This window comes from Podarcis liolepis (genome assembly GCF_965112155.1).
Source record: "Podarcis liolepis genome assembly, chromosome: 3".
NCBI lineage: Eukaryota > Metazoa > Chordata > Lepidosauria > Squamata > Lacertidae > Podarcis > Podarcis liolepis.
Genome location: NC_139557.1, coordinates 14,126,136 through 14,151,310, shown reverse-complemented (window position 1 = coordinate 14,151,310; position 25,175 = coordinate 14,126,136). Strand labels below are relative to the sequence as shown.

Below are 25,175 nucleotides of genomic sequence, written 5' to 3'. Positions count from 1 at the left end.
ATGCAGTTCATGCCCATACCTAATGGGGTTATTGATCGTGGTGGTAGATGAGTCTCCCACTTGTGAATTATGACTTGGCATGGACCACCGGTTTTCTGTAATTTAAAAGTTAAATGTCTGCAATAATTTTCGTTAAATCCCGATTTATTTATCTTTTAACCAGTGATGCCATTTACAATCCTTTGTGAGCGTAGTTTACTTATACCACCTTTGAAGCGCAAAGCTTTAAGTTTAATTCACACCATGTATACCATAATCATTGATGTCATTAAGACGCATCTCATCACCCTATGACAAAAAACCCCATTAAAATCACACTGCCATCTTATACTGAAGGGGGGTGGGTGGGTGGGATTGCAATGGCAGCCCCTTAGTCTATCCTCCCATTTCCCCTTCATCTATGCATTCAGACTAATCTCTGAACAGTGCCTGCATGAGTCAGTACTGCTTGGAGGCGAGACTGAACATGCGGGTCAGGATCTAGGCCAGTGGATGCAATCCCATGCACAGACCCCACTCCACAGGTCCAGATGACTATGTGAGCTAGCCTAAGTGGTGACAAATTCTGACAAGTGTAGGGTTTTCCAGTATAGTTGCAATCGTCATACATGCTAGCAGGCCAATTTTGGAACGGTCGTATGGGTATAACTAGTCACAAAAAATTGCAAACGCATGCTGACCAATTTGGGCGCTTAACTAATTGTTCTTGCTTTCTATAGTGCGTCAGACACAGAAGTCAAGTGTGACACAGAGCACAAAGCCTGCGCAGCATACCATAGCCCCAAATCTTCTGCACTTATATGCAAATACAACACCCCACTACCACTGAACCAGCGTAGGAAACAATGGGGATCTAAGGCTCCCTTTCCACATGTGGAAGGAGTCTTCGGTTCAAAGAAGGGCTGCTTTGTGCTTCTGTGCCAAATATGTGAAAATTTCCTGCTTGTATAGAAGAATTTTCACAAGTATAAGAACTGCATCATAAGCCATGTAGTACAGCCCTGTATGAACTCCTGTGCAATTGTCTGAGGAAGAGAATTAGCAGCTATTTGGATCCAACCCATTGCTTTGAGCACAGTGAAAACAAGAGGCCTGAATTTCAAAATGAATGCCAATAATAAAGTTCCTTAAACACACACACACACATTCCTGGGTTGTTGTGTGTTTTTTTGTATATTTTTGGTTAAGGGGATAGAGAATGTGTATAACTCAGAAATGAACAAGGCAGAGGGCTAGGTAGGAAAAAAGAATCATTAATGAAATTTCAGAATCATTAATGATCAGCTGAAATTTCTATTTAGGAGTTGGGTGCTCAAAATTTGCCATTTTGAGGGTTCTTAGCTGATCTTTGGGTCTTATAAAGCCTGGTTTGCAGCTGATTGGGGGTGTCTGCAAACCCCCTTTTGGCTGAGCCATGTCTTTACCAGCCCCCCCCCCCAAATCTATGATGTAGTACAGGTGGGCACAGTTTGGACAAAATGGCCTTGTGAGCCAAATGGGGAGGACTGGCGGGCCTGATTAGGCCCACAGCCTGAGGGCTCCCCACCACTGACAAAAAGTAACCCACAGGATGGATAAGTGTGGCATCAGAAGCCAATCACAGCGTGCTTGTTTTCACATGATGCAATTTCTTAGCTGGCATCAAAAATGAGCCCCGTGCCCCCCTGAAAATAGTAATGAAACTTCTTGAGATGTCTATGTCTCAACACATCCTAAAAATAGGAACTGCCCAGAATCCAGATAGACTGTAAACAAGTTGTACACATCACTAAGTTTTGAGAACTCTTTCTTCTTCCCACCCAAGTGTATGCATTCACAGAATACAGTACTCCTAAAGAATCTACTTGAATTAGCAAAGATTTATTTAAAAACCTAAGACTGCAATTCTAAACACATTTTCCAGGGAATAAGCCCCACTAAAAATAGTGAGACAAAGGGTTGTATTTAATGCTGTTCACATGGAAGCAGACATACGCTTTTTAATGCCTCTCCATCCTCCTGCAGTCCCAAATACTCCCAATATCTGCTTTAGAGGATTCCCCAGCCCTCCAGAGCCGATCCTGAGGGTGTGAGGGGGACTGCAGGGGGAGGAGAGGAAGATGAAATCCCATTACACAAGTGGAAGTCCATTCACACAACACTAGATTCTGCCCTTCCTTCCAAGTACAAAGCAAAGAATTGTGCTTCCGCCTACAGTTATTGCCATTATTCAGCTGTAGAGCTGACCCTCCTATTTTTAGATTAAAAATCTATTTAAGAATCATATATTTTAAAATCAAAAGCACAGCATAATTCACAAAGACCCAAGACCATTTGTTCTCACTTCAGACACTGGGAACAACAGAGTCATCCATACAACATCCCCTGAGGTTTTACAAGTTCAAAATATAACAATTATTAGTATTATTATTTTATTATACCCCACCCACTCCGGGTGGTTTCCAATGCATATAAATAAAACATCAGACTTAAAAAACTTCCCAATACAGGGCTGGCTTCAGGTGTCTTCTAAAAGTTGTATAGTTATTTATCTCCTTGACATCTGATGGGAGGGCGTTCCACAGGGAGATTAGTTTGTGTCTTTGACCCATTAAGCCCATGTAGTTTATTAAATTAAATGTTTGTACAACTGGATCTATGGTCATACAACACACACTAAATAAAATAAATCATCTGAAAATGCAATATGTTTTTAACTTATAAGGCAGTATTATCTTTTGTGGACACTGTGCTATTCAGTAGCTAAATCAGAATGGATGGCATATGCACCCCAAATGAAATTTATTTGAAAAAAGTTGTGCAAGCAGTTTCATACTGGATAGACTTATCTTTTCTAGCCAGTATCTATGGCTGCTAGCAGAGTGGGTGGGTGGGGTTTTTGTAAGACACTTCTAGAAACAGATGATTAACAACAGAAAGTTAACTTTTGAGTTACCAGGGTCAGGTAATTTTCTAAGAAAGCGTAAGGATCTTGTAAGAGAATACAATAGAAGTATGGGATGGGGTATAGAAAAATATTTGCTTAATGTTCCTAAGGAAAGCGTCATATAAAAAGGAAAATGGCTTCCTAGAGAGCCAAGAAGGTGCCAGCTATTTGTACTCTGCCCATGGTCTCTTAGTGTAATTTTATTTCTAAAGCAAAGGAGAGGGCCCGATGAGAGTGAACTGCTGTCTCTTAAGCTACTATAGATCACTCTTGTGTCCCCCAATGTTGTTGGACTAAACCTCCCATAATCCCGTCAGTTTAGCCAATAGTGAGGGACTAAGGAAGTTGGGGAACAAAGCTAACAAATAATGCTCTAGATTCATGAAATCATCTTCATAGCTTTCTGCCCAACCAAGCTTCCGCAAGCATCTAAGCAATGTGAACTATTTTTACAACTGGGAAGTTAGGGAACTGTAACTGTTCCCAATAATAACAACTGACTACATAGCTGTCATCTGCCCCAATTCAAATTAGTCCAAGACCACTTAATGAGGAGTTTAACAGCAGTAAGAGAAAACAAGTCAGTCTCCTTGGTAATAATATTTAAAGAAGCATCATGTCAATTATCTCATATATTTGAAAGTAAGATGGAATCATACATTACACCTTAGCAGAAAAATGCCACTTGGACTACTCAAATTATGAACCAGGCCTAAGTTTAGGTTTACATATGACAGGTATTTTTGGTCATGGTCTAAGAAATTGTTAACATATATTTAGTGTTCTAAATGCACTATCAACAACAAATTTGTGATTCACCTTCTAAGGTGTTAGTCACAACATCATGGTAAAATCAGAGATTTATCACCCTTGTGTTTAAAAGTTTATGTAAAAAATAGTGAACCTGTTAACTTGCCCTATAAGCATTAAGACTGCAACTAGAAAGTCTGTTTTATTTCCTGGTTCATGACACTTGACACATTTCTGTGTATAAAAACCCCTTCATTTGGCTCTTATATCAGCCTTAGTCTAATTGTAGGCAGTTTCTCAACTAATAAAAAAAGTGAATGTTTTGCAATGTATTTTTAATGTTGATAAAGGGAGGTATATAAATTGAACAAATAATAATAATGACTACAAAACATTCTAGTCATTAACACCAATCAGGGATAAGTGAAATGACTGGAAATGGAAAAAATGCAACAGGAAAAGCCATTTAATGAAAGCACTGATTATTAATTCAATCCACAGGAGCATTTAATGTTACGTTTACTTATGTTACAGTCAGTCGCCACATTCTACTTTGTGTTCTTAGTATCGCTCCTGCTTTCAGCTTCACTGTATTATATCCTCACATGGGAACAATACATTCTTTATGCTAGAATAACCACACCGCAATAAAAATGCACACTTTTGCCAATATCGAGGCTCACAGTGTCCATCAATATGGGCTCTATCCATATGTCTCTACTCTGCTATTCCATAAAATTCATACTTACCACAGAAGACTCTGCGTCACACGGAACTTACAGAGTGCACAATACAGAACACCTACTTAAAAGGAAACAAACTCACCAAAAACGTTCTGTGAAGTTTGAAAGTATTACAAGGGAACTTGATTTACTTCAGATTGTTTTTCTTAAAAAAAACACCCCACTACGTTGTAGCTGAATTCTCTTCCATATTTTAGACATTTGGCAATATTTAAAAGGGTGTGGGCAGAAAGGCATAAATTCTAACTTCGGCAAGGGTTCTGGCTTATGAGTCCACAAGCCTTCGCCGATTTCTAGTGTGTGCTGCAAAACTACTTAGGCAAAATCTAGCTACTTTCTACTGCTGGACTTATGTTGCTAGTATGTTAAATGCTTGTGCCATGTTTAAAACTCTTTAAATACAAGTTACAAGCAACAATAATTTTTTGGGAATGCACCAGTTAAGCTTGATATGCTTCACGTTCTACATCTTTCTTACATAGAAAGCACTTGGGTAGGAAAAGCATGAGATTTGCAGATCACGGCATGCATCAGTTTACATAAGTATTTTGATCAGCACGCAAGCTGGGAAGCAGCGATTTGTGGTTTGCAAATACTGTGCAGAAGGTTACATGTAGGCACACTCTCCACACAGAATTCAAGGTCTCACACACAACTGCTTTCTGGGTAGGAAGCTTTTACTGAAGTTAAAAACAGGAGAATTGAATTCAAAATGAATCCAACAGCCAACTATACTGTGGGCTATTTCCAAACACCATACCACTGGGAACTTATCCCTAAGAGTTAGTCAACAAGTTATATTGGTGCTTATTTAGGCATACGTACCTGGGGTTCTAAAAAGGTCCCCTGAAAGTATCGATATTCAATATCATCTCCCCTAGGAAGTTGAACTGTAGTTCTCCATAGCAGACTGCAGAAAAGTGTTTTTGAAAACATTTTAGAAAAGATATAGGATGGCTGTACAACAATGACACTTGCTTTAAAAATCCCTGTGTGCGCGCACACCCCTCGGAATACAAGGTATCTGACTTTTTCTTCCATGTTGTTTCAAAGGGCCATTTCTGCAGTGACACTATGTACAGTGGTACCTCGGGTTACATACACTTCAGGTTACAGACTCTGCTAACCCAGAAATAGTACCTTGGGTTAAGAACTTTGCTTCAGGATGAGACCAGAAATCGCGCTCTGGCGGCGCAGCAGCAGCAGGAGGCCCCATTAGCTAAAGTGGTGCTTCAGGTTAAGAACAGACCTCCAGAACGAATTAAGTATTTAACCCGAGGTACCACTGTATTTTTAAAGCATCCGTGCAATTAGCTGCACGTGGAAAATGAGTGGCGCTCATTCATAGCACAGTGATCCAATAAGGGCTGAGTTCTCAGTTATATTTGAGAAAAGCAGACACCAGGGATTTCCCCCCGCCTAAGTGCAACCACTGCTATGATAGTATTAAAAAACTGAACTTAGAGGCCTTAAAGCTACATCAGATTTGTCTCTTCTCACGAGGCAAGAGGAAACTGCTGGGGTAAAGAAAAGGAACAAGATGCCTATTGTACGCAAAGAACTCACTGTGCAGCTATAAACATGAATGTATTGCCAAAGATGTTGTTTTTGTTTCAAACCCTACAGATTGTGGACAGAGTGGAATGTTTTGGAAAGTGGCAGAAAGATATTTCTAAATTTGTCTGGCAGGGGAAAAAGCCCCGAATAAAATTTAAAATACTAACTGATGCAAAAGAAAGAGGGGGGTTTGCCCTGCCGGACTTAAGGTTATATTATGAAGCTGCGGCTTTCTGCTGGATGAAAGATTGGTTACTTCTTGAGAACACTGATGTCCTAGATCTGGAAGGGTTCAATAATGCTTTTGGATGGCATGCATATTTGTGGTACGACAAGGCAAAGGTTCATAAAGGGTTCAAAAACCATATTGTCAGAAAAGCAATATTTATTGTCTGGACCAAATACAAAGACTTATTGGAAAATAAAACTCCGAGATGGTTGTCACCAATGGAGGCTAAGGCCCGGAAAAGACCCAATATGGAGGCCAGTTGGCCGAAATATTGGGAAATAATAGAAAAAGTTGGAGAAAATTGGAGGTTGCAGAGCTTGGAGAAATTAAAGAGTAAGGTGTGAGATTGGTTACATTACGCTCAAATTAAAGAGGTTTTCAATTTGGATAAAAAGATAGGATTCCAGGTGGAAAAATCGAAATTGGAGACAGAACTGTTAGAACCAAAGACTAAGGTACTTTCGAGAATGTATAACTTGCTGCTTAAATGGAATACTCAGGATGAGACAGTTAAATCAGCCATGATAAAATGGGCTCAGGATATTGGGCCCATTGGGATATTGTTTGAGGACTGGGAAAGGTTATGGACCACCGGAATAAAATTCACGGCAAGTAATGCCTTGAAGGAGAATATTATGAAAATGATATATAGGTGGTACATGACCCCAGTCAAGCTAGCAAAAATTTATCACCTGTCTAATAATAAATGTTGGAAATGTAAGGAGGCTGAAGGAACATTCTTCCATCTCTGGTGGACTTGTCCAAGAGTGAAGGCCTTTTGGGAAATGATCTATAATGAGTTAAAAAAGGTATTTAAATATACCTTCACGAAGAAACCAGAGGCCTTCCTTTTGGGCATCGTCGGCCAGAAAGTGTTGAAAAAAGACAGAACTTTCTTTATGTACGCGACTACAGCAACAAGGATACTTATTGCAAAGTATTGGAAGACACAAGATTTACCCACACTGGAAGAATGGCAGATGCAATTGATGGACTACATGGAACTGGCGGAAATGACTGGCAGAATCTGAGATTTGGGAGAAGAAACAATGGAAGAGGACTGGAAAAAGTTTAAAGACTATTTACAAAAACAGTTTAAGTTGTATGAATCTTAAGAAATTGCGCGATTTAGAAAAATATGGTTCCAGTAAATTTATGGTAAACTTAAGTTACAACTAATTGATAATAATTATTTTAAGCTAAGAAACTTAACATCTGAGAAGTATAAAATAAGGTATGACACAAGGTAACAATTTGCTGATAATTTTTACTGCCAAGAACGCAGGGTAAGGGAGATGCGAGGAAGTCCAATAAGTTATATAAAAAGGCTATGAAAAGTTTTGTTTTTCTTTTTTCTTTTACTTTCTTTTTTATGTATAATGTAGAAGTATTTGTGTTTAATATGTGCTTTATGTTTTATGTCTGAAAACCTAATAAAATATTTATTAAAAAAAAACAACTGAACTTAGAGGCCTTAAAGCTACATCAGATTTGTCTCTTCTCACGAGGCAAGAGGAAGCTGCTGGGGTAAAGAAAAGGAACAAGATGCCTACTGTACGCAAAGAACTCACTGTGCAGCTTTCTGAATCACACTGGAAGGGGCTGGGGAAAAGGTAACATTTGATGAAGGTATGCAGGGGTAGCCAATGGACACTCCATATATTGTTGGACTACACCCCTCATTATCTTTGACCAGTCGCCATGCTACTGGGGCGATGGACACTGTAGTTGAATGTGTTACGTGGGTGAAAGTACTTTTTTACAGGCACGCTTGAAACAAATGTGAGCAATTCAAGTGCTTAAGCAGGGTTGAAGGACGTACCAAGCCAGAAGGGATAATCCACCTCAAGTGTCATTTGTCTTCTAGAATGAGGTGCTCAGAAGTTGAGGTAAAGAACAAGAAGTAGCACTTGAACTGTATAATTGGTGTCAAGCCAGCCTGCATGCATGGTTGTGAATTTCAAAATGTGCTACTGAAAGAAACTTACACATCACCAGCCTCCTCCTCCGGCTGTAGGATTACTGCGGATTGGGGATCCCAACTTCCCAGAGAATTGCAACTGCCACATATTGCCAAAACTTCTCCTAGAAAAAAGAAATATATACTAGAAAGCATACAATAAAGCTTCTGAACATTTAAGAGTTTTCACAACACACTTTTGCCAATATTATGTAACGTATCAGGCCCACACTAAGAACAGACGCAGACTCAAAATTATTCAACTTCTGAACTGCTTTTCTTTTAAGAATATTCAAAACGCTATCTGAAAATCATAGAACTAAACAAGCAGCAAGAGGAAATTATGTGCCTGTCCAAGCACACATAAGGCAAGGCAGACCTAAGGGGGGGGGGGCGCGAATCTCTAAGACTTGCATCTCATGAAGTTACTACATGGGTGGAACTTCTGCTCACTCTCCTCCTGCCATGCCCCCCCCCATCTGCTCCAGGGTTCTCCTAATCCCCTGGAAGAGATTTGAGGGGACATGGGCAGCAGAAGAATGAGGGATAGCTCCATTGTACAAATGGAAGTTGTTCCACTCACACAATTACTTTTTTGCATTCAACTCTCAGTCTTTCTCTCACTCAGAAAGCCCAGCAACGGGGTGCTAAAGCCCTCTGGGAACAGACCCTGCCCATGTATCAATCTGTTAGCAGATAACCTTTCAACGCTTATTTGGGAGGGGGGCTGCTAATTAGTTACAAATAGTTCACTAAAGCAGGTTGTTCTGTAGTAACAAAGCGAGGATTGAAGAAAAGGAAACAGATAATCTGTACGTTACTGTGAGCCTGGAAAGTGGCAACCTAAGCATTTATTCACTGCAGTGAAATAACATTCCCAGCACTACTTGATACACACATAACACTATATGGATCCATGGGGGGAGGGCAGGGGTGGGGAGAGGTGAAATGATATCCCAAAGCTGTGTACAAGCTGCTGGTCAGCCTTGTAGGAACATTTGTGCAACACATTCTTACATTAAATAAGTCCTGTAAGCATTTATACAGGTCATGTGTACTAAGCTAAAAACAGTTGACTGACTGTTATCTGAGACACCAATAACTTGTCTGCTGCCTGGTGAGCTTGGGCCATTATGTAATATTTCTGAACATGTCACCTGGCAAGGGAAAAGGGTCAAGTAGGTGACTTGGACAGTACAGTTATTATGAGATCAATGCAGCTTTGTTGGCAGAGCTCGGCAGTGGAGGGTGGAGATATAAAGAGAGGTCGAAAAAGGGCAGACAGAGACCTAGGAAGCTGTGTGAAGGGGACCAAGTATGTAGGGTACTCAATTTTATTTCTCTCTCTCTTGAGGAAGAGAATACAAGTGGGTTGGAAAAAACACCGGTGCCAAAGTTTACAAGGGACATGAGCATGCATGCATACGCTTGCATGTCAGAAAGCCAAAGCTTGTTACAAGTGTTTTGTACCTGGTGGTGGTATTCCTCTTACTTCAAAGGTAATGCGGCAAGGTGACATGCTTGTGAATGATGTTCAACGGCTGCTGTACCCTATTGAAAAAGGGGGCAAAAAAAGCACTAGTTTGGGAGCAGGTCATTTCTGTATACATCTCAATATTATACCTTTATTTAAAAAATCCAGTTATACCGAATTCCCTTCTGGAGAATCTTCCAAGGGCCGCATGTCAGGAGAGGGTGGGGCCAGAGGCAAATGTGAGCAAAGAATGCAAATTTTACCTTTGCACAGTAGGTTAGTTTCCACACACACTCACACATCCTTCTCTATCTTCCATGCGGACAACCAAGAGGAATTATCAGAGTTCAGGGACACATTCAAGCCAGGCAAAAACATTCAAGGTGTGAAGAAAGGCCAGTGAGGGGTATGGCCTGAGGAAAATTATGAGAGCCAGGCAGAGAGGCTTAAAGGGCCACATTTGGTCCCCAGGCCTCAGTTTCCCCACCTGATTTATATCCCGACTTTAAAGAATACAAATATTTGTAAGGTTGCTTACAATCAACAGAAACTCTGCCATGAGGCAGTACTGAGCAGGGCCTGCTGACAGATGCGTAGAAGAGGTCAGATGGGGGGGGGGGCAAGACCAACAGAAGCCCCAGATTCTTAATTTTCTCCCCCCCCAAAAAAAGTCACTCAGTTGGACGTTTCTGAAGGAAGTTAGAGAGCAAAACACGAAGGCAGCGGCAACTCAACAGGCAGCAATGTTGCTAAGGACACTTAATCACTGTTGCTAAGCCATCAGCGGAAGGAATGTGGACCATCCCCACCAAAGAGCAACAGATAAAGCAGGAGAAGCTGGACACAGGATGGTACTGGGGTATGTTTGTTAAAACACTTTCCTGGAGCAAACATTACTTTATTTACTCTTAGGAGTGAATAAAACACAACATGCTCGTTTTGGTATGTTTTACTCAGAAGTAAAGGCAAAGGTAAAGGTACCCCTGCCCGTACGGGCCAGTCTTGACAGACTCTAGGGTTGTGCACTCATCTTACTCTAGAGGCCGGGAGCCAGCGCTGTCCGCAGACACTTCCAGGTCACGTGGCCAGCGTGACGAAGCTGCTCTGGCGAACCGGCACCAGCGCAGCACACGGAAACGCCGTTTACCTTCCCGCTATAAAGCGGTACCTATTTATCTACTTGCACTTAAGGGTACTTTCGAACTGCTAGGTGGACAGGAGCTGGGACCGAACGACGGGAGCTCACTCCGCCACGGGGATTCGAACCGCCGACCATGCGATCGGCAAATCCTAGGCACTGAGGTTTTACGCACAGCGCCACCCGCGTCCCCTACTCAGAAGTACCTCCCTTGAAATAAATGACGTTTTCTTCTAATGAGAAAAAATATATATTAGAGCGCCCCCGCCGATTTTTCATGTCACCCAGGCAACCGCTACTGGCCTGCTTGTCATCACTGAGCTGTTATTTATACAGTCACCATAAAACAAATATATACAATGCAAAAGAATCAGCAACTACATCCACAAAACAATTTACCTTGCAGTTAAATTTCCCATGTATTTTAATGCAAATATTCTTTAAAATCAAGGCAGGCAATATGTTTTGAGTGCATATATGTTTTGTATATTTGTATCTCGATTTCCCTCTCAGGAGCTCCAGACTGTGTTGATTGCCTTCCCCTTCCTACTTTTATCACCACAACAGCTGTGTGAGATAAGCTAGGTTGAGTTTGTAGTCCAGGCACCGAAGCGGTCAAACTACACATTTACATATGTTTACAATTTTTCTGCGGGTTGCTATTTAACGGGGTCAGCAAATTTTTTGTTTGTTTGTTTTGGTACTTTGCTGTAAATATCAGGACTATGAAACCCTGCAGTGAAAGCAAGGAGGGTACTTTTATGGATTTCTTTGCATGATCTGTGGAGATGCATGGAGATTTATTCTGCAGTCACGCTGTCTTTGGCATCGTTCTGAAGAAGTGATATTCTTTCAGATCATGTGCTCTCTGTGGACATCAAACAACTGCACTACAACTATCCACACAAACTTTGTGTAGCAGGGAACAGTGGCAGGAGTCTTTAGGGAGAGTTATTAAGGAAGGAGAAGCCACTGCTGCTTTTTCTGATGAAGAGAGGGGAAGAAGCAGCTGGGCCTGGGGAGATTTCAAAACATCGCTTTCCATTCTTATTAAAATGTTTTATAACTTGATCTCGAGGAGAAAACGTCTGAGTGGCTGACATTTTCTTAAAAACAAAACGTGAAGCTTAAAAACAAAAAGTGAAAGAATGGCAGTGCACACCCACACCCCACGGTTCTAAAATGCCCATACAATTACAAGCTACTGTGCTCAGCAGTTCCGTTTTGGGCAGAAACATACCAAAATGCAGAACTGGCTTTGTTTTGCTATGTTTTGGTATGTGCAATAAGGAGGGGGGATGAAATTAATTAAAATGATGTTTCTTGCATGTTTTTTTTAAAATGCAGCTGTGTCTTAACATTAGGTTGTAGACCTAGTAAGAATACACCCAATGAAATTAATGAACCCAAGCTATCCATGGCCATTGATTTCAATGGATCTACTCGGAGTAGGACTGCACTGACTACTACCCATTTCCCTTAAAGTAGAACTAATATCCATCGGTGGAACTGCATAATTTCCATGACTTCGGTCAAAGGATCTGTGTACACTGCAGGGTTTGTAACAGCAGCATCCAAATTATTTCTCAGCTGATAGCCCAAAGTGTTGACAAGACAACTTCTTCACACAGAGAAATAAATCAACCAGAGTATTTATGGTTCTGATACTGCATTGCAGCATCACAGCCTACTCAAGTTCAGGAGGGAGAATTGCATGGTATCAATGCAGAATGCTACTGATAAACTGAAATGAAGCATTTCTGTTTCTTTCAGATATAGCCCTATAAAATTGAGGTGCTGAATTGTATTCTACAACAGCAACAAAAGTGATATGCTTTGAGGAATACATACTTAGCATGAGATCTTAAGCCAGAAAAGTATTAACTAAGGGTGAAATCCAGTGGCATATGAGCAGAACAGACCTCTACTCACCAATGAGACTTCACCTTCCTCTCCACCACCACCTTCCCAAATACAGTGGTGCCCCGCAAGACGAATGCCTCGCAAGACGGAAAACTCGCTAGACGAAAGAGTTTTCCGTTTTGGAGGTGCTTCGCAAAACGAATTTCCTATGGGCTTGCTTCGCAAGACGACAATGTCTTGCGAGTTTCTGCTGTTTTTTTCCCCTCCCCCCCCCTTTTCTAAGCGCTAAGCCGCTTATCAGCTGATCCGATCAGCAGATAAGCCGCTAAAAGCCGCTATGGGCTTGCTTTGCAAGACGAAAAAACCGCTAGACGAAGAGAATCACAGAACGGATTCTTTTCGTCTTGCGAGGCACCACTGTAACCCAAATCTGCTTCAGATATTAGTCCTCAGGTTAGAAAGCCCTAAGGGTATTTAGGATTAAACCACCTTACTGCTTTAACACCCTGGTCAGCAACTATTTTTAATAGAAACCATATTTTGAAATGTGCAATATAGGCTCCATACTGACGCTTCTCTTTCCCCATTGATGCTTTAGGTAGGTACAAAGACTTTCCTTTAGGAACCTCAGCACCTCTCTATTATTTGCCATGCCAACATACTTACAGAGCAGAATGGTTGAGATGTTTAAGAAGGGGAGGGTCCTGGCAAAATTTCTCCTCACATCACAGGAGAGGGGTCCAGAGAGCCCCTTTGCCTATGCTACATAATAGTACAGGTGGAAGAGTACAATTCTTTAATCGCTACCATAAATGAACATAAATAACTTGCATCACAATGTACTTCAACACAATTACTGCCTAGCATGCTTGTTTATTATTGCACTGCAAGTATTTCATTTGCTTTGGAGAAGAGATAAACTGGTTGATAACAAATTTGTCAGAGAATTACAGGATGAAGTCAACGGACACATACTGGAAGCTTTAAGCCACCCTATGCTATGTTACTCAAGTCTATCTGGTACTTTTTATACAAGAAATACATGGTCTATATACTGAAGCTTATGTTCAAATCCCACAATCCTGAGCCAATGTGATTAATTTTGCTTAAAACAATTAAGACTGAGATATACAAAAAGGTAAACAGAATCACAGGTAAACCAGCAAATCCCAAGGACTGTCTACTGTTTAACGCCAAGTTTACAATATTATCAAACGCAAATGTATGTGCACATTATCATCAATCTTTAAAAAAGTGGCTTACATACCTATAATAGTATAGTTTTCCCTACTGTACACGGAAGGCATCTATAACATCCCACTTAAAGGACCGCTATTCTTCAAAACCTTCACCTCTGAAGAGCTTGTTTGTTTTTTAAGGATATATAAGGCTCAAAAGAGTGTGTCATCCATGCTGCAGCTAGCTTAATGTTATTTAATACAGTCACATTCCTCCCTAGACAGCTGCTCCATATCAGCTGGCACCAGCTTTTCTATCGTAACATACATTACATAACGTAGAAAGACCTTTAACACATTTCTTTGCCTCCTGCCACCCCAGTCTGTGTGACTATGACCAATAGCAAAGGCAATAATTAAAAACCTTTCACTAACGCCCTTCTCTCTGGATGGCTTCTCCCCAGCTCCATGACAGCTTCTTAGGAGGATCTGGCATCTTTCCCACATACTCTGCACCAAAGAGGCAGACAAGGACACAGAAGCCAAACCAGTACCTAGACCTCTTTTCTTTCCTCCCTCTGCAAGACAGACCACTGTCTGGATTAACCAGGAGCATTACGAAACTACCTGTCCCATATAGCTCTAGAGAGGTGGAATAAAAAGGGACTATTGCGTAACACCGCCAAAACCACTGAGGAGGAAGAAGAGGGAGAGACTAGCGGTTTCACTGCAGTGGCCAATCTGTGCCTAGGCTGTACAATTTCACATTGCTGGTGGGAACTCACGTGAACTCACATACCAAAACAATTCTTTCCACACAAAGTTGTAATGTCAGGAAGAAGGTTGCTAACCTGGCCTTCTTCCTCACATGCCAGAATAAATATAAATACAGTGGTACCTCGGGTTAAGTACTTAATTCATTCCTGTTTCATCCTGAAACTGTTCTTAACCTGAAGCACCACTTTAGCTAATGGGGCCTCCTGCTGCTGCCGCGCCGCCAGAGCATGATTTCTGTTCTCATCCTGAAGCAAAGTTCTTAACCCGAGGTAGTATTTCTGGGTTAGCGGAGTCTGTAACCTGAAGCCTGTAATATAAATATATATGCAGTAAATTATTTAGACATGGAAAAGTATTCAGTCATGTGAATTCCCACTTGCAGTCTGAAGAAGTACAGCTCAAACACAGGTTAGATTCCTCTCCCACCTCCGCAAAACACAGAGAGAAGTAAGATCTTGAAGGGCCACCTTATTCTCTGTCTATGTTCTTCTGTTATAGAACTGTCCCTGATATGGCGGAACAGAAATACCTTTATAATAAAGCAAAACTGTAAGAGGGATTCACTTTTCCCTGCCCAATACAGAATATGCTTCTCTTGTTGAAATTTTAACAAGTAGAACTGCACTCTCCTGCTTCTGCTGAAGTCTAGTGTACAGTGGTGCCCCGCAAGACGAATGCCTCACAAGACGGAAAACCCGCTAGACGAAAGGGGTTTCCATTTTTGAGCTGCTTCGCAAGACGAATCTCCCTATGGGCTTGCTTCGCAAGACGAAAACGTCTTGCGAGTGTTCTGATTTTTTCCCGCTTTCCCCCCTTTTTCTAAGCCGCTAATAGCCTTTTAGCCGCTAATCCGCTAAGCCTTTAATAGCCGCTAAACCGCTAATAGTGCTAATCCGCTAATCCGCTAATAGGGTTGCTTCGCAAGACGAAAAAACCGCTATACGAAGAGACTCGTGGAACGGATTATTTTCGTCTTGCGAGGCACCACTGTGACTACACAACACTGGCTCTCTTTGGTTAGTCACACCAATGGCATCATTTTCCTGTTAATCCTCTTTTTTTAAAGTAAGAATTGCCAGATAGTAAGAAGGAACAGCGGCGTAGCGTGAGTTGTCAGCACCCGGGGCAACGCAAGTAATTTGCACCCCCTAACCCGGGGCAAGGCACGTAATTTGCGCCCCTCCCTAACCCCTAACCTGCGAGTTGCCGCTGGCGCTGCTGCCCAAACAACGCCGCTTGCCCGGAGGAGGAGGGGGGCAGAGAGGCGAGGAAAATGCAACGGCCCAGCAGCTGCAGCAGCAGCGGCGGAGGTGGGGCTGTGAGGAGGGGCTGCCTGGCGCGTCCTCCGCGGCGAGCGCTGAGAGCCGCTGCCTGCCGGGCGCCTTCAGCCGGGACGCGTGCACAGCTCGTCGGTTTCGCAAGACATGCGGCTCCGCTACAGCCTGCGCCCGAGGCTCTTCGGCGACTCCGGAGGCAGCGAGCGCGCCCCCCCCCAGATGTTGCGCCCGGTGCGGCCGGCACCCCTGGCACCCCCCACGCTACGCCACTGAGAAGGAAAGAACTTTGCACCTCCGATTGTCATGTAGTAGAGATGCTTTCAACAGGTGCACATTTCCTCTCTCTGCACAGGAAGCTGCACCTGCTGAAGTTCTCTCATCTACAAAGCTGTTAAAACTGCAGAGGTACTGCTGTCTTCCTTTGCATCTTGGTCATCCTACAAAGAGAAAAGGGAAGATGGGCACATTCAGTAAACAACTTAAGCCAGGTCCCATCTTGCATAACTGGAATTATGGAAGTTCCTTGGGCCCAATGGAGATGAACAGTGGCTGGCGAGGAGGAAACGGGTTCAAATCCACCACAATGCTCACTGCACAAGTCACCTTGGACCCAGCCACCATCTCTCAACCTGACTAGGCCCTTGTAAAGATAAAAGGTGAGGGAGTCAGCAGCCTGACCTCCTTGAGGAATCAAGAGGAAAATGTAACATTACAAAAATAACCATTTTGCTAGCTTGTGGTGGGGGCAACTATCTCAGCAACAGCAGCACATACAGAAAGTTCCATGCTCAGTTTCCATCCTCTCCATGGCAAGGCTGGGAATTATGGATAAGCCCTGAGTTAAGATGGTTGTTTCAGGCTCAGCGGGAGGAAGCTGCCTATTGTCCCTATTAGCAGGGGCAGTTCCAGCTGTCAAAGAAGGAGATCACAGAATCACTCTTGGAAGATGTGATGATGATGATTACTATTACTACTACTACTATTAGATCACAGAATTGCAGTTAGATGGAAGATATTACTATTACTACTATTTATTAAATTTGCAACCCCCCCCCTCTTTCATCCAAAGATCCCAGGGCGGTTCACAACAGAAAAGGTGCCTCCGTGGGGCCATCTGGTATCCAACCCCACTGCGACGCGGGGATCTCCGCAGAGGATCATAGAAAAACCCTCCAGGCACAGGATCGCTTTTCCCACGCAGGACCAGTCCTCCCAAACGGGGTTGTTGTCAAAGGGAGAGCTTTCACACACAGTCCCAGCGGCCCATGTCCCACCCCCCCACGCACACCTTGACGCCCGAGTGCAGAGTTCGAATCCTACCGTTAGCTCGGTGTTTTTGTTGGGGAGGGGGAGTGGAATAAACCAACACGGAGCAGGAAAGGGGGGGAGCGGCTGTGGGAGGAGGAGGAGGAACAGGTTTCCTCACAGAAAACGCGCAAATAAAAGCGTAGGCGCCTCCCCACAGCCACGCGCGACCCCATCTTTTGTGACTGACCTGCCCACGGGCGACGGCGAGACCCGACTTCCTTTCCCAGCCCAGCTCCGGGTTCGGCGAGGATAAAGCCGGCGGCGCTGACGACTGTCGAGCCTCTTCCCCTCCCTGCCTCAAACCGGTTACAGCCGCCCCGGCCGGAGCCGCCACCGGCGCAGCCGCCACGGGCGGAGGGGGGAGGGGAGCGGAGCCGGCGCCCGGGAGCACGTGACGGCCGCGGCCAATCAGGGCGGGCGAGAGAAGGGGTTGGGGGAGGGGGAGAGAGAAGCCGCCTCAGCCGCCCGCGAGGGGGCAAGCGGCGGTTTTTCCTAGAAAGCGCGGCCTTGGCAAAGCTGAGGGGAGAGAGGCGGGCAGGCCGGGCGGGCGGAGGCGGAGTGACCGGCGGAGGAAGGGAAGGAAAGGCCAAGCCAGGTTGCCGCTTTCGGGTGAGATTCGTCGCACGTTCATGGGCGCCTCAGACGCGGTCGGGTTTCGCGCCGACTAACGCGCTTATTTCCCGCCCCCTCCCCCCGTGAGAAGAGCGAGGAATATTATGGCTACTAATATATACAGTAATATATTGGGAGGGTATGTAATAATAATAACAACCAGTGCTCTTTTCCCCCTAAAACAATGTTTAGGGGTACTCTCGTTTTGACTCAAGAATATCACCGTTTTATAGTTCAGATCGGGAAAAATAAATACAGTAAATGGACAAAAGTACAAAGAATCACAAAATGGTTAGGGGTGTGCGCCCCCCCAGAAAACGCACTGATTATTATTATTATCATCCGGGCTTACAGATATATGTATATAGTACACACACACTTTCCTGTTCATGTATGGGAAGCTCAGGAGTGTGAGTATGTAATATGCTTTTTATATCTGTAAGCCCCTTTCAGTCCCTGTCAGAAGTCCCCCTTCTGACAGGGACTGAAAGGGGCTTACAGATATTATTACACACACACACCAACATTTCTGTGATGAAAACAGGGATGTCCTATTCCATAATCATAACAATAATTTTATTATTTATACCTTGCCCATCTGACTGGGTGGTCTCAGCCACTCTGTGCGGCCTCCAAACGTATATAAAAATATAATAAAACATTAAACATTGAATGTTAGTTAATTGAATTTGTATATTGCCTCTTCAGGATTTCAGACAGCAGTCTCTCCCAAAATGGGCATAGCAAAGAGGGGGGCAGCTGCCCCCCCAATCAAGAAATGAAGCAAAGCAATGACACCAGAAAGTAGCGTGGGGTGGCACTTGCTTTGAAGTGGCAACGTTGTCTGACATCCCCACAAACAAATTCAAATGAATGCTTGTGGGAATGCAGGAAACTGCCTTATACGTACTGAGTCGGATCCAGGGGTGTCCCATTTTGCTGCCTTAGGCAGCATGCTTCTCCAGTGGAAAGAGGTGCCCCTTAGATTCTGCCCCCTGAGGCAACCGTCTTGGTCATCCTCATGGACAGGCCAGCACTTGTCAGATCATTTGGTCACGAAACGGAGTGCACCCCCAAAGGGGGGGCAGAAGGCATCCTCCTGGGCGTCACAGGGGATGAGAGGGGTGGAGAAGCTGCCACCCACTCTCCTCCTCCTCTCTGCCGCCCGATCAAGCCTGATCCGGTGGCGGAGCTGCTGTGGCTGGGCGCAAGGCACTCCATGCCCGAGGAAGGTGGGTGGCATCGTTGCTGCCCACTCTCATACTCTCCTCCCCTGGGTTATACCAGCAGAGCTGCGACCAGGCACGAACACCCAGCTAAGGCTCAGCTCCTCTCTCAGAGCCAGGCTCCCCCTCACAAAATTGTGTCCGGGGCCACGCCCCCCCACGCTACGCCTAGCTTGTATCATCCACATCTCCTGGCTCCAGCTCTCCAGGATTTCAGGCAGGGCTCTCTCCCAATCTGGAGATGTTGGGTGTTGAACCTGGGACTTTCCGCTTGCAAGGCAGATGCTCCATCACTGAGGTTGTTGTTGTTGTTTTCTAGTTGTTTAGTCGTGTCCAACTCTTCGTGACCCCATGGACCAGAGCACTCCAGGCACTCCTGTCTTTCACGGCCTCCCGAAGCTTGGTCAAACTCATGTTCGTAGCTTCGAGAACACTGTCCAACCATCTCATCCTCTGTCGTCCCCTTCTCCTTGTACCCTCAATCTTTCCCAACATCAGGGTCTTTTCCAGGGAGTCTTCTCTTCTCATGAGGTGGCCAAAGTATTGGAGCCTCAGCTTCAGGATCTGTCCTTCCAGTGAGCACTCAGGGCTGATTTCCTTCAGAATGGATCGGTTTGATCTTCTTGCAGTCCATGGGACTCTCAAGAGTCTCCTCCAGCACCATAATTCAAAAGCATCAATTCTTCGGCGATCAGCCTTCTTTATGGTCCAGCTCTCACGTCCGTACATCATTACTGGGAAACCACAGCTTTAACTGTACGGACCTTTGTTGGCAAAGTGATGTCTCTGCTTTTTAAGATGCTTTTTAAGATCACTCTTCTCCCATCTCTGGTAGATGTTATTCTCCCCCATACCTCTGGTTGCACAGTGCTTGATATGTTCCATATCGGCCAATACTATATATCTGTGGTTATTGTCATCCAGTAAATTCTACTTCCCGTAAGGGAAGTGTTCAGTAGATCATGTCCAAAGCATGACATGGCACCTCGCCCATGCACACTATAATACATGTATGTGCCCCCTTCCCCAGCAATATACTTGCCAAGACCACGTTCTGTGCTGTTGATCTAGAGCCAATAGAGAGCCTTCCTGTCCTGCAATTACACCCACGGCCCTAGAATCTTAAAATTGTGGAGTTGGAAGGGATACCGAGGGTCATCTAGTCCAATCCCATGCAATGCAGAAATCTGTCAAGAATTGTCTCAGTTCATTGCTGATTATACCTACTTGTATTAAAATAAAAAAGTAGTTTCAAATTGAGAAAGAAGGCAGATGGAGAAAATCTATTGAGGATGCATCAAAATAAGCAATCTTTTTTAAAAATATTTTTAATTGAATAACAAGATTTAATAATTAAGAAAATATGCATAAGCAAAATATATCCTAAATATAGAAAGAAGTTTATATCATCTGCCAGCAAAGAGAACCATTCAAACAAATAGTAAACTGAAAAGCTATTGCTTTCAACTAACAAAAAATCATGAAAATGGCCTAATATATTTTTCACTCCAAAAGGCAATAAAAATCACCCATTTGTCAATAAATATATTTTCATACCTTCTATTTTCTCTCATTTGGTTATAATATGTAAGTTTATTCATACCTATGGTGTCTTGTATAGGACCAAGGGTCCCTTGAGATATCATTAGACAATCCCTTAATCAATGAGTAAAAATCTGTCTTTTTAAAAATAAATAGTTTGTGTATATAATTTGTGTTTTGTCATAAACTACAGGACTAGGGAGTCTTTGCACTACTAAGTGAAGATTCCGAAACAGAACCAAGTCTTGAATGACGTAGGAACTAAAGAGCTGGATCTTCCTGCTATAACTATCATGGATATCTGTCCTAACTTCCTGATCAAATTATAAATACTTTGAGGTTTCCCCAACCTTTCCTCATAAGCATCTGGTGCTACCTGTTTTAAGAGGCAATGCATTAGTTGGACTAGAGATCCAAACCAGTATCAACATTCTTACCGTAAACCAAAATGATTAAACTACGTACTTATGCATCACACCCAAAGCATCACAATACACTCATACTGTTGGCATTGGTATGCTGTATGCCGTTTACAAATTGCATGCAAATGTTTATTTCAATGTGCTATTGAATGAATGAAAAACTCTGATTTTCTGCTTCCACTTTGACAAAATACGGAGCCAGAGCACTACTAGGAATGGACAAATCTGGCAATTTTGGTTTCTCTCAGTTCTTCAGTTTCCTATTCTTAAGTTCAGTTCACATCAGTTTGTGATTTTTTTAAAAAGGAAAAGTTGAAGAAGTGTGATTTTGAAGGATAGCTGTGTTTCAGTTTGTATACTGCTTCAGAAAGTATGAATTCGGTTTGCATGAAAATGCGAACCAAATGAATTTCTTCCCTGGCCCTGCTTGTTTGTCACTTGATCTTCTCCTCCCAACCAATCTGTTTTAGAAGCTTATATGAGGCCCTGGAATCTGATCTGCAGGTTTGACAGGTCACCCTAGCAGTGATGTTAATTAAACATAAAATGAGACACAGGATATAATAACGAGTGCTGTGGAAAATTAATTAAAATGCATCTCACTTTAAAAGGGATTTTAAATCTGAAATGATGGATGATGTTGGCATCACCCAATTATCAGTCCTTGAAAAACAAGAATAATATGCTGCCTTTCTCTGTATTGCAAAGTGCTTCAACAAGCTGCTTTTGACAAAACAGAATTGAATCCCACATAAGGATGCCAGAAGGGATCCATTTTAAATAAATTTATACATGCATTTTCCAACCCAGTCAAGCTTTGCTCACATTGAACTACCTCTTGCACCAGGCCATTCATGAACATAAAAAATTGTCTTCCATTCACAGAACAGTCACATGCTTTGGCCTTTGCATAGTTATTGACTAATACCGTATTTTTCGCCCTATAAGACGCACCGGCCCATAGGACGCACCTAGTTTTCAGGGGGGGAAATCAAGGAAAAAAATATGATTTCCCCCCCGCAGCTCTGGGAGCAGCGGACAGGCTGCACGCAGCCTGTGCGCTACTCCAAGACCTTCTTCCTGCTTTTGCGGGAGGTGGCAGAATTCCCCCACCTCCCGCAAAAGCCCACAGGAGCCCCACTTGACTCCTGTGAGCTTTTCGACTAGGAGGGAGAAGGGACTGATTCGGCCAGTCAGTCCCTTCTCCCTCCTTGGGGAAAAGCCCCCAAGAGCCGCTTGCTCTTTAAAGGGTGCACGGCTCCTGCAGGCTTTTCTAGGAGGTGGGGAATTCCCCCACCTCCTAGAAAAGCCGGGGAGCCCCTTTAAAGAGCGCACGGCTTTTGCGGGCTTTTGCGGGAGGTGGGGGAATTCCCCCATCTCGCGCAAAAGCCCAAAGGAGGGAGAAGGGACTGATTCGGCCAGTCAGTCCCTTCTCCCTCCTTGGGGAAAAGCCCCCAAGAGCCACTTGCTCTTTAAAGGGTGCACGGCTCCTGCAGGCTTTTCTAGGAGGTGGGGAATTCCCCCACCTCCTAGAAAAGCCGGGGAGCCCCTTTAAAGAGCGCACGGCTTTTGCCTGCTTTTGCAGGAGGTGGGGGAATTCCCCCATCTCCCGCAAAAGCCCAAAGGAGGGAGAAGGGACTGATTCGGCTAGTCAGTCCCTTCTCCCTCCTTGGGGAAAAGCCCCCAAGAGCCGCTTGCTCTTTAAAGGGTGCACGGCTCCTGCAGGCTTTTCTAGGAGGTGGGGGAATTCCCCCACCTCCTAGAAAAGCCGGGGAACCCCTTTAAAGAGTGCACGGCTTTTGCCTGCTTTTGCAGGAGGTGGGGGAATTCCCCCATCTCCCGCAAAAGCCCAAAGGAGGGAGAAGGGACTGATTCGGCTAGTCAGTCCCTTCTCCCTCCTTGGGGAAAAGCCCCCAAGAGCGGCGCGCTCTTTAAAGGGTGCACGGCTCCTGCAGGCTTTTCTAGGAGGTGGGGGAATTCCCCCCCTCGTAGAAAAGCCAGCAGAAGCCGCGGAGCCCCTTTAAAGAGCGCGCGGCTTTTGCCTGCTTTTGCGGGAGGTGGGGGAATTTCCCCATCTCCCGCAAAAGCCCAAAGGAGGGTTGGAGAGTAGCGGCAAGGCGTCGCACGCCTTCCCGCTGCCCCCCATCCTCTGGGGCTGGCGATGGGGGAAGCGCTGCTTTCCCCACCGCCAGCCTCAAACCCGGGTTGGAGAGCAGCGGCAAGGCATCACGCGCCTTCCTGCTGCCCCCCATCCTCTGGGGCTGGCGATGGGGGAAGCGCTGCTTTCCCCACCGCCAGCCTCAAACCCGGGTTGGAGAGCAGCGGCAAGGCGTCGCGCGCCTTCCTGCTGCCCCCCATCCTCTGGGGCTGGCGATGGGGGAAGCGCTGCTTTCCCCACCGCCAGCCTCAAACCCGGGTTGGAGAGCAGCGGCAAGGCGTCGCGCGCCTTCCTGCTGCCCCCCATCCTCTGGGGCTGGTGATGGGGGAAGCGCTGCTTTCCCCACCGCCAGCCTCAAACCTGGGTTGGAGAGCAGCGGCAAGGCGTCGCGCGCCTTCCTGCTGCCCCCCATCCTCTGGGGCTGGCGATGGGGGAAGCGCTGCTTTCCCCACCGCCAGCCTCAAACCCGGGTTGGAGAGTAGCAGCAAGGCGTCGCGCGCCTTCCTGCTGCCCCCCATCCTCTGGGGCTGGCGATGGGGGAAGCGCTGCTTTCCCCACCGCCAGCCTCAAACCCGGGTTGGAGAGCAGCGGCAAGGCGTCGCGCGCCTTCCTGCTGCCCCCCATCCTCTGGGGCTGGCGATGGGGGAAGCGCTGCTTTCCCCACCGCCAGCCTCAAACCCGGGTTGGAGAGCAGCGGCAAGGCGTCGCGCGCCTTCCTGCTGCCCCCCATCCTCTGGGGCTGGCGATGGGGGAAGCGCTGCTTTCCCCACCGCCAGCCTCAAACCCGGGTTGGAGAGCAGCGGCAAGGCGTCGCACGCCTTCCCGCTGCCCCCCATCCTCTGGGGCTGGCGATGGGGGAAGCGCTGCTTTCCCCACCGCCAGCCTCTAACCCGGGTTGGAGAGTAGCAGCAAGGCGTTGCGCGCCTTCCTGCTGCCCCCCATCCTCTGGGGCTGGCGATGGGGGAAGCGCTGCTTTCCCCACTGCCAGCCTCAAACCCGGGTTGGAGAGCAGCGGCAAGGCGTCGCGCGCCTTCCTGCTGCCCCCCATCCTCTGGGGCTGGCGATGGGGGAAGCGCTGCTTTCCCTACCGCCAGCCTCAAACCCGGGTTGGAGAGCAGCGGCAAGGCATCGCGCGCCTTCCCGCTGCCCCCCATCCTCTGGGGCTGGCGATGGGGGAAGCGCTGCTTTCCTCCACCGCCAGCCTCAAACAGCAGACTCTCCTGGCTTCAGCGGAAGCAACGCGAAGCCTCCGGAGCGCAGGCTTCGGAGGCTTCGTGTTGCTATCGCTGAAGCCAAGGAGTCTGCATTCGCCCCATAAGACGCACCCACATTTCCCCTTCATTTTTGGAGGGGAAAAAGTGCGTCTTATAGGGCGAAAAATACGGTAAATTAAGTTATGGGTTTCTGTGCAAGAGGTTGGGGGAAAGGCTTTTAATATCTAGTGTAGGATTTTCTATTTGGGTTTGTTTAGTTTTTGACCAAAAAGGGTAGCAGTGGTTTATAAAGCCTTCCTCTATTGACATATTCTTTCTTGAAAAGAAGAAAAATTGAGTTAGAAATGACAATCAGATTAATAGTGGCAAGCACTTCAGATGTTGGGCCATTCATCCCACATTTGTATGGATTTCTGTAGTGCTTGTTGTGAAGCAGTGAAAACAAATAAGTTTTAAATGTTATGTGTAACCAAGAATCCAAAGCAAAATCAATATGGGTGAATAATTAAAAAATTCTGGAAGTATTCAAAAAGGTGTGCAGCTTTCTAGTATGGTCACATACTGGAAAGTCCTACTTCTTTTAGCTCTGATTGCTTCACTCTAAATTCCTGAGATCTTTGTTTACAGTGTAGTATTGCTAGGGTAACAAGTAGCCTTGCAAAATAGCTGCATAGTATACCAACTTCCTGCAGTGTTGTGGTTTGTCAGGTCTGTGTCATGGACTATTACAGCAGCTCATAAAATGAGACCGGCAGGCAAATGGCACAGATTTATTTCTTTATTTATTTTAGTTATGAACTGGTTTCCTATTAAACATCCTC

At 45.1% G+C, this 25,175-nt stretch overlaps 2 protein-coding genes across 14 annotated transcripts in view; one reads left to right on the top strand and one right to left on the bottom strand.

Annotated features, from left to right (window-relative positions):
• The window catches only part of GPCPD1 (glycerophosphocholine phosphodiesterase 1), a 60,017-nt gene that overhangs the window by 24,133 nt on the left and 10,709 nt on the right, over positions 1-25,175 (bottom strand). For 2 of the 13 annotated variants that reach the window (XM_083493773.1, XM_083493780.1), the window contains exons 1-5: positions 14,717-14,897; positions 9,636-9,716; positions 8,194-8,290; positions 5,245-5,329; positions 20-95 (exon numbers count right to left, since the gene is read on the bottom strand). In XM_083493773.1, coding sequence (XP_083349899.1) covers positions 20-95; positions 5,245-5,329; positions 8,194-8,290; positions 9,636-9,684 — 307 coding nt within the window. In that variant the 5' untranslated portion in view covers positions 9,685-9,716; positions 14,717-14,897. Of the gene's footprint in view, positions 1-19; positions 96-5,244; positions 5,330-8,193; positions 8,291-9,635; positions 9,717-13,306; positions 13,398-13,903; positions 14,471-14,716; positions 14,898-16,164; positions 16,305-17,367; positions 17,643-25,175 lie in introns of those variants that run through there. The other 11 variants (XM_083493783.1, XM_083493771.1, XM_083493782.1 and 8 more) reach the window with 11 other exon arrangements.
• Positions 17,670-25,175, top strand: part of CHGB (chromogranin B) — an 87,486-nt gene continuing 79,980 nt past the window's right edge. The window contains exon 1 of the mRNA XM_083493788.1: positions 17,670-17,789. The gene's annotated coding sequence lies outside the window, so the exon portion shown is untranslated. The remainder of the gene's footprint in view (positions 17,790-25,175) is intronic.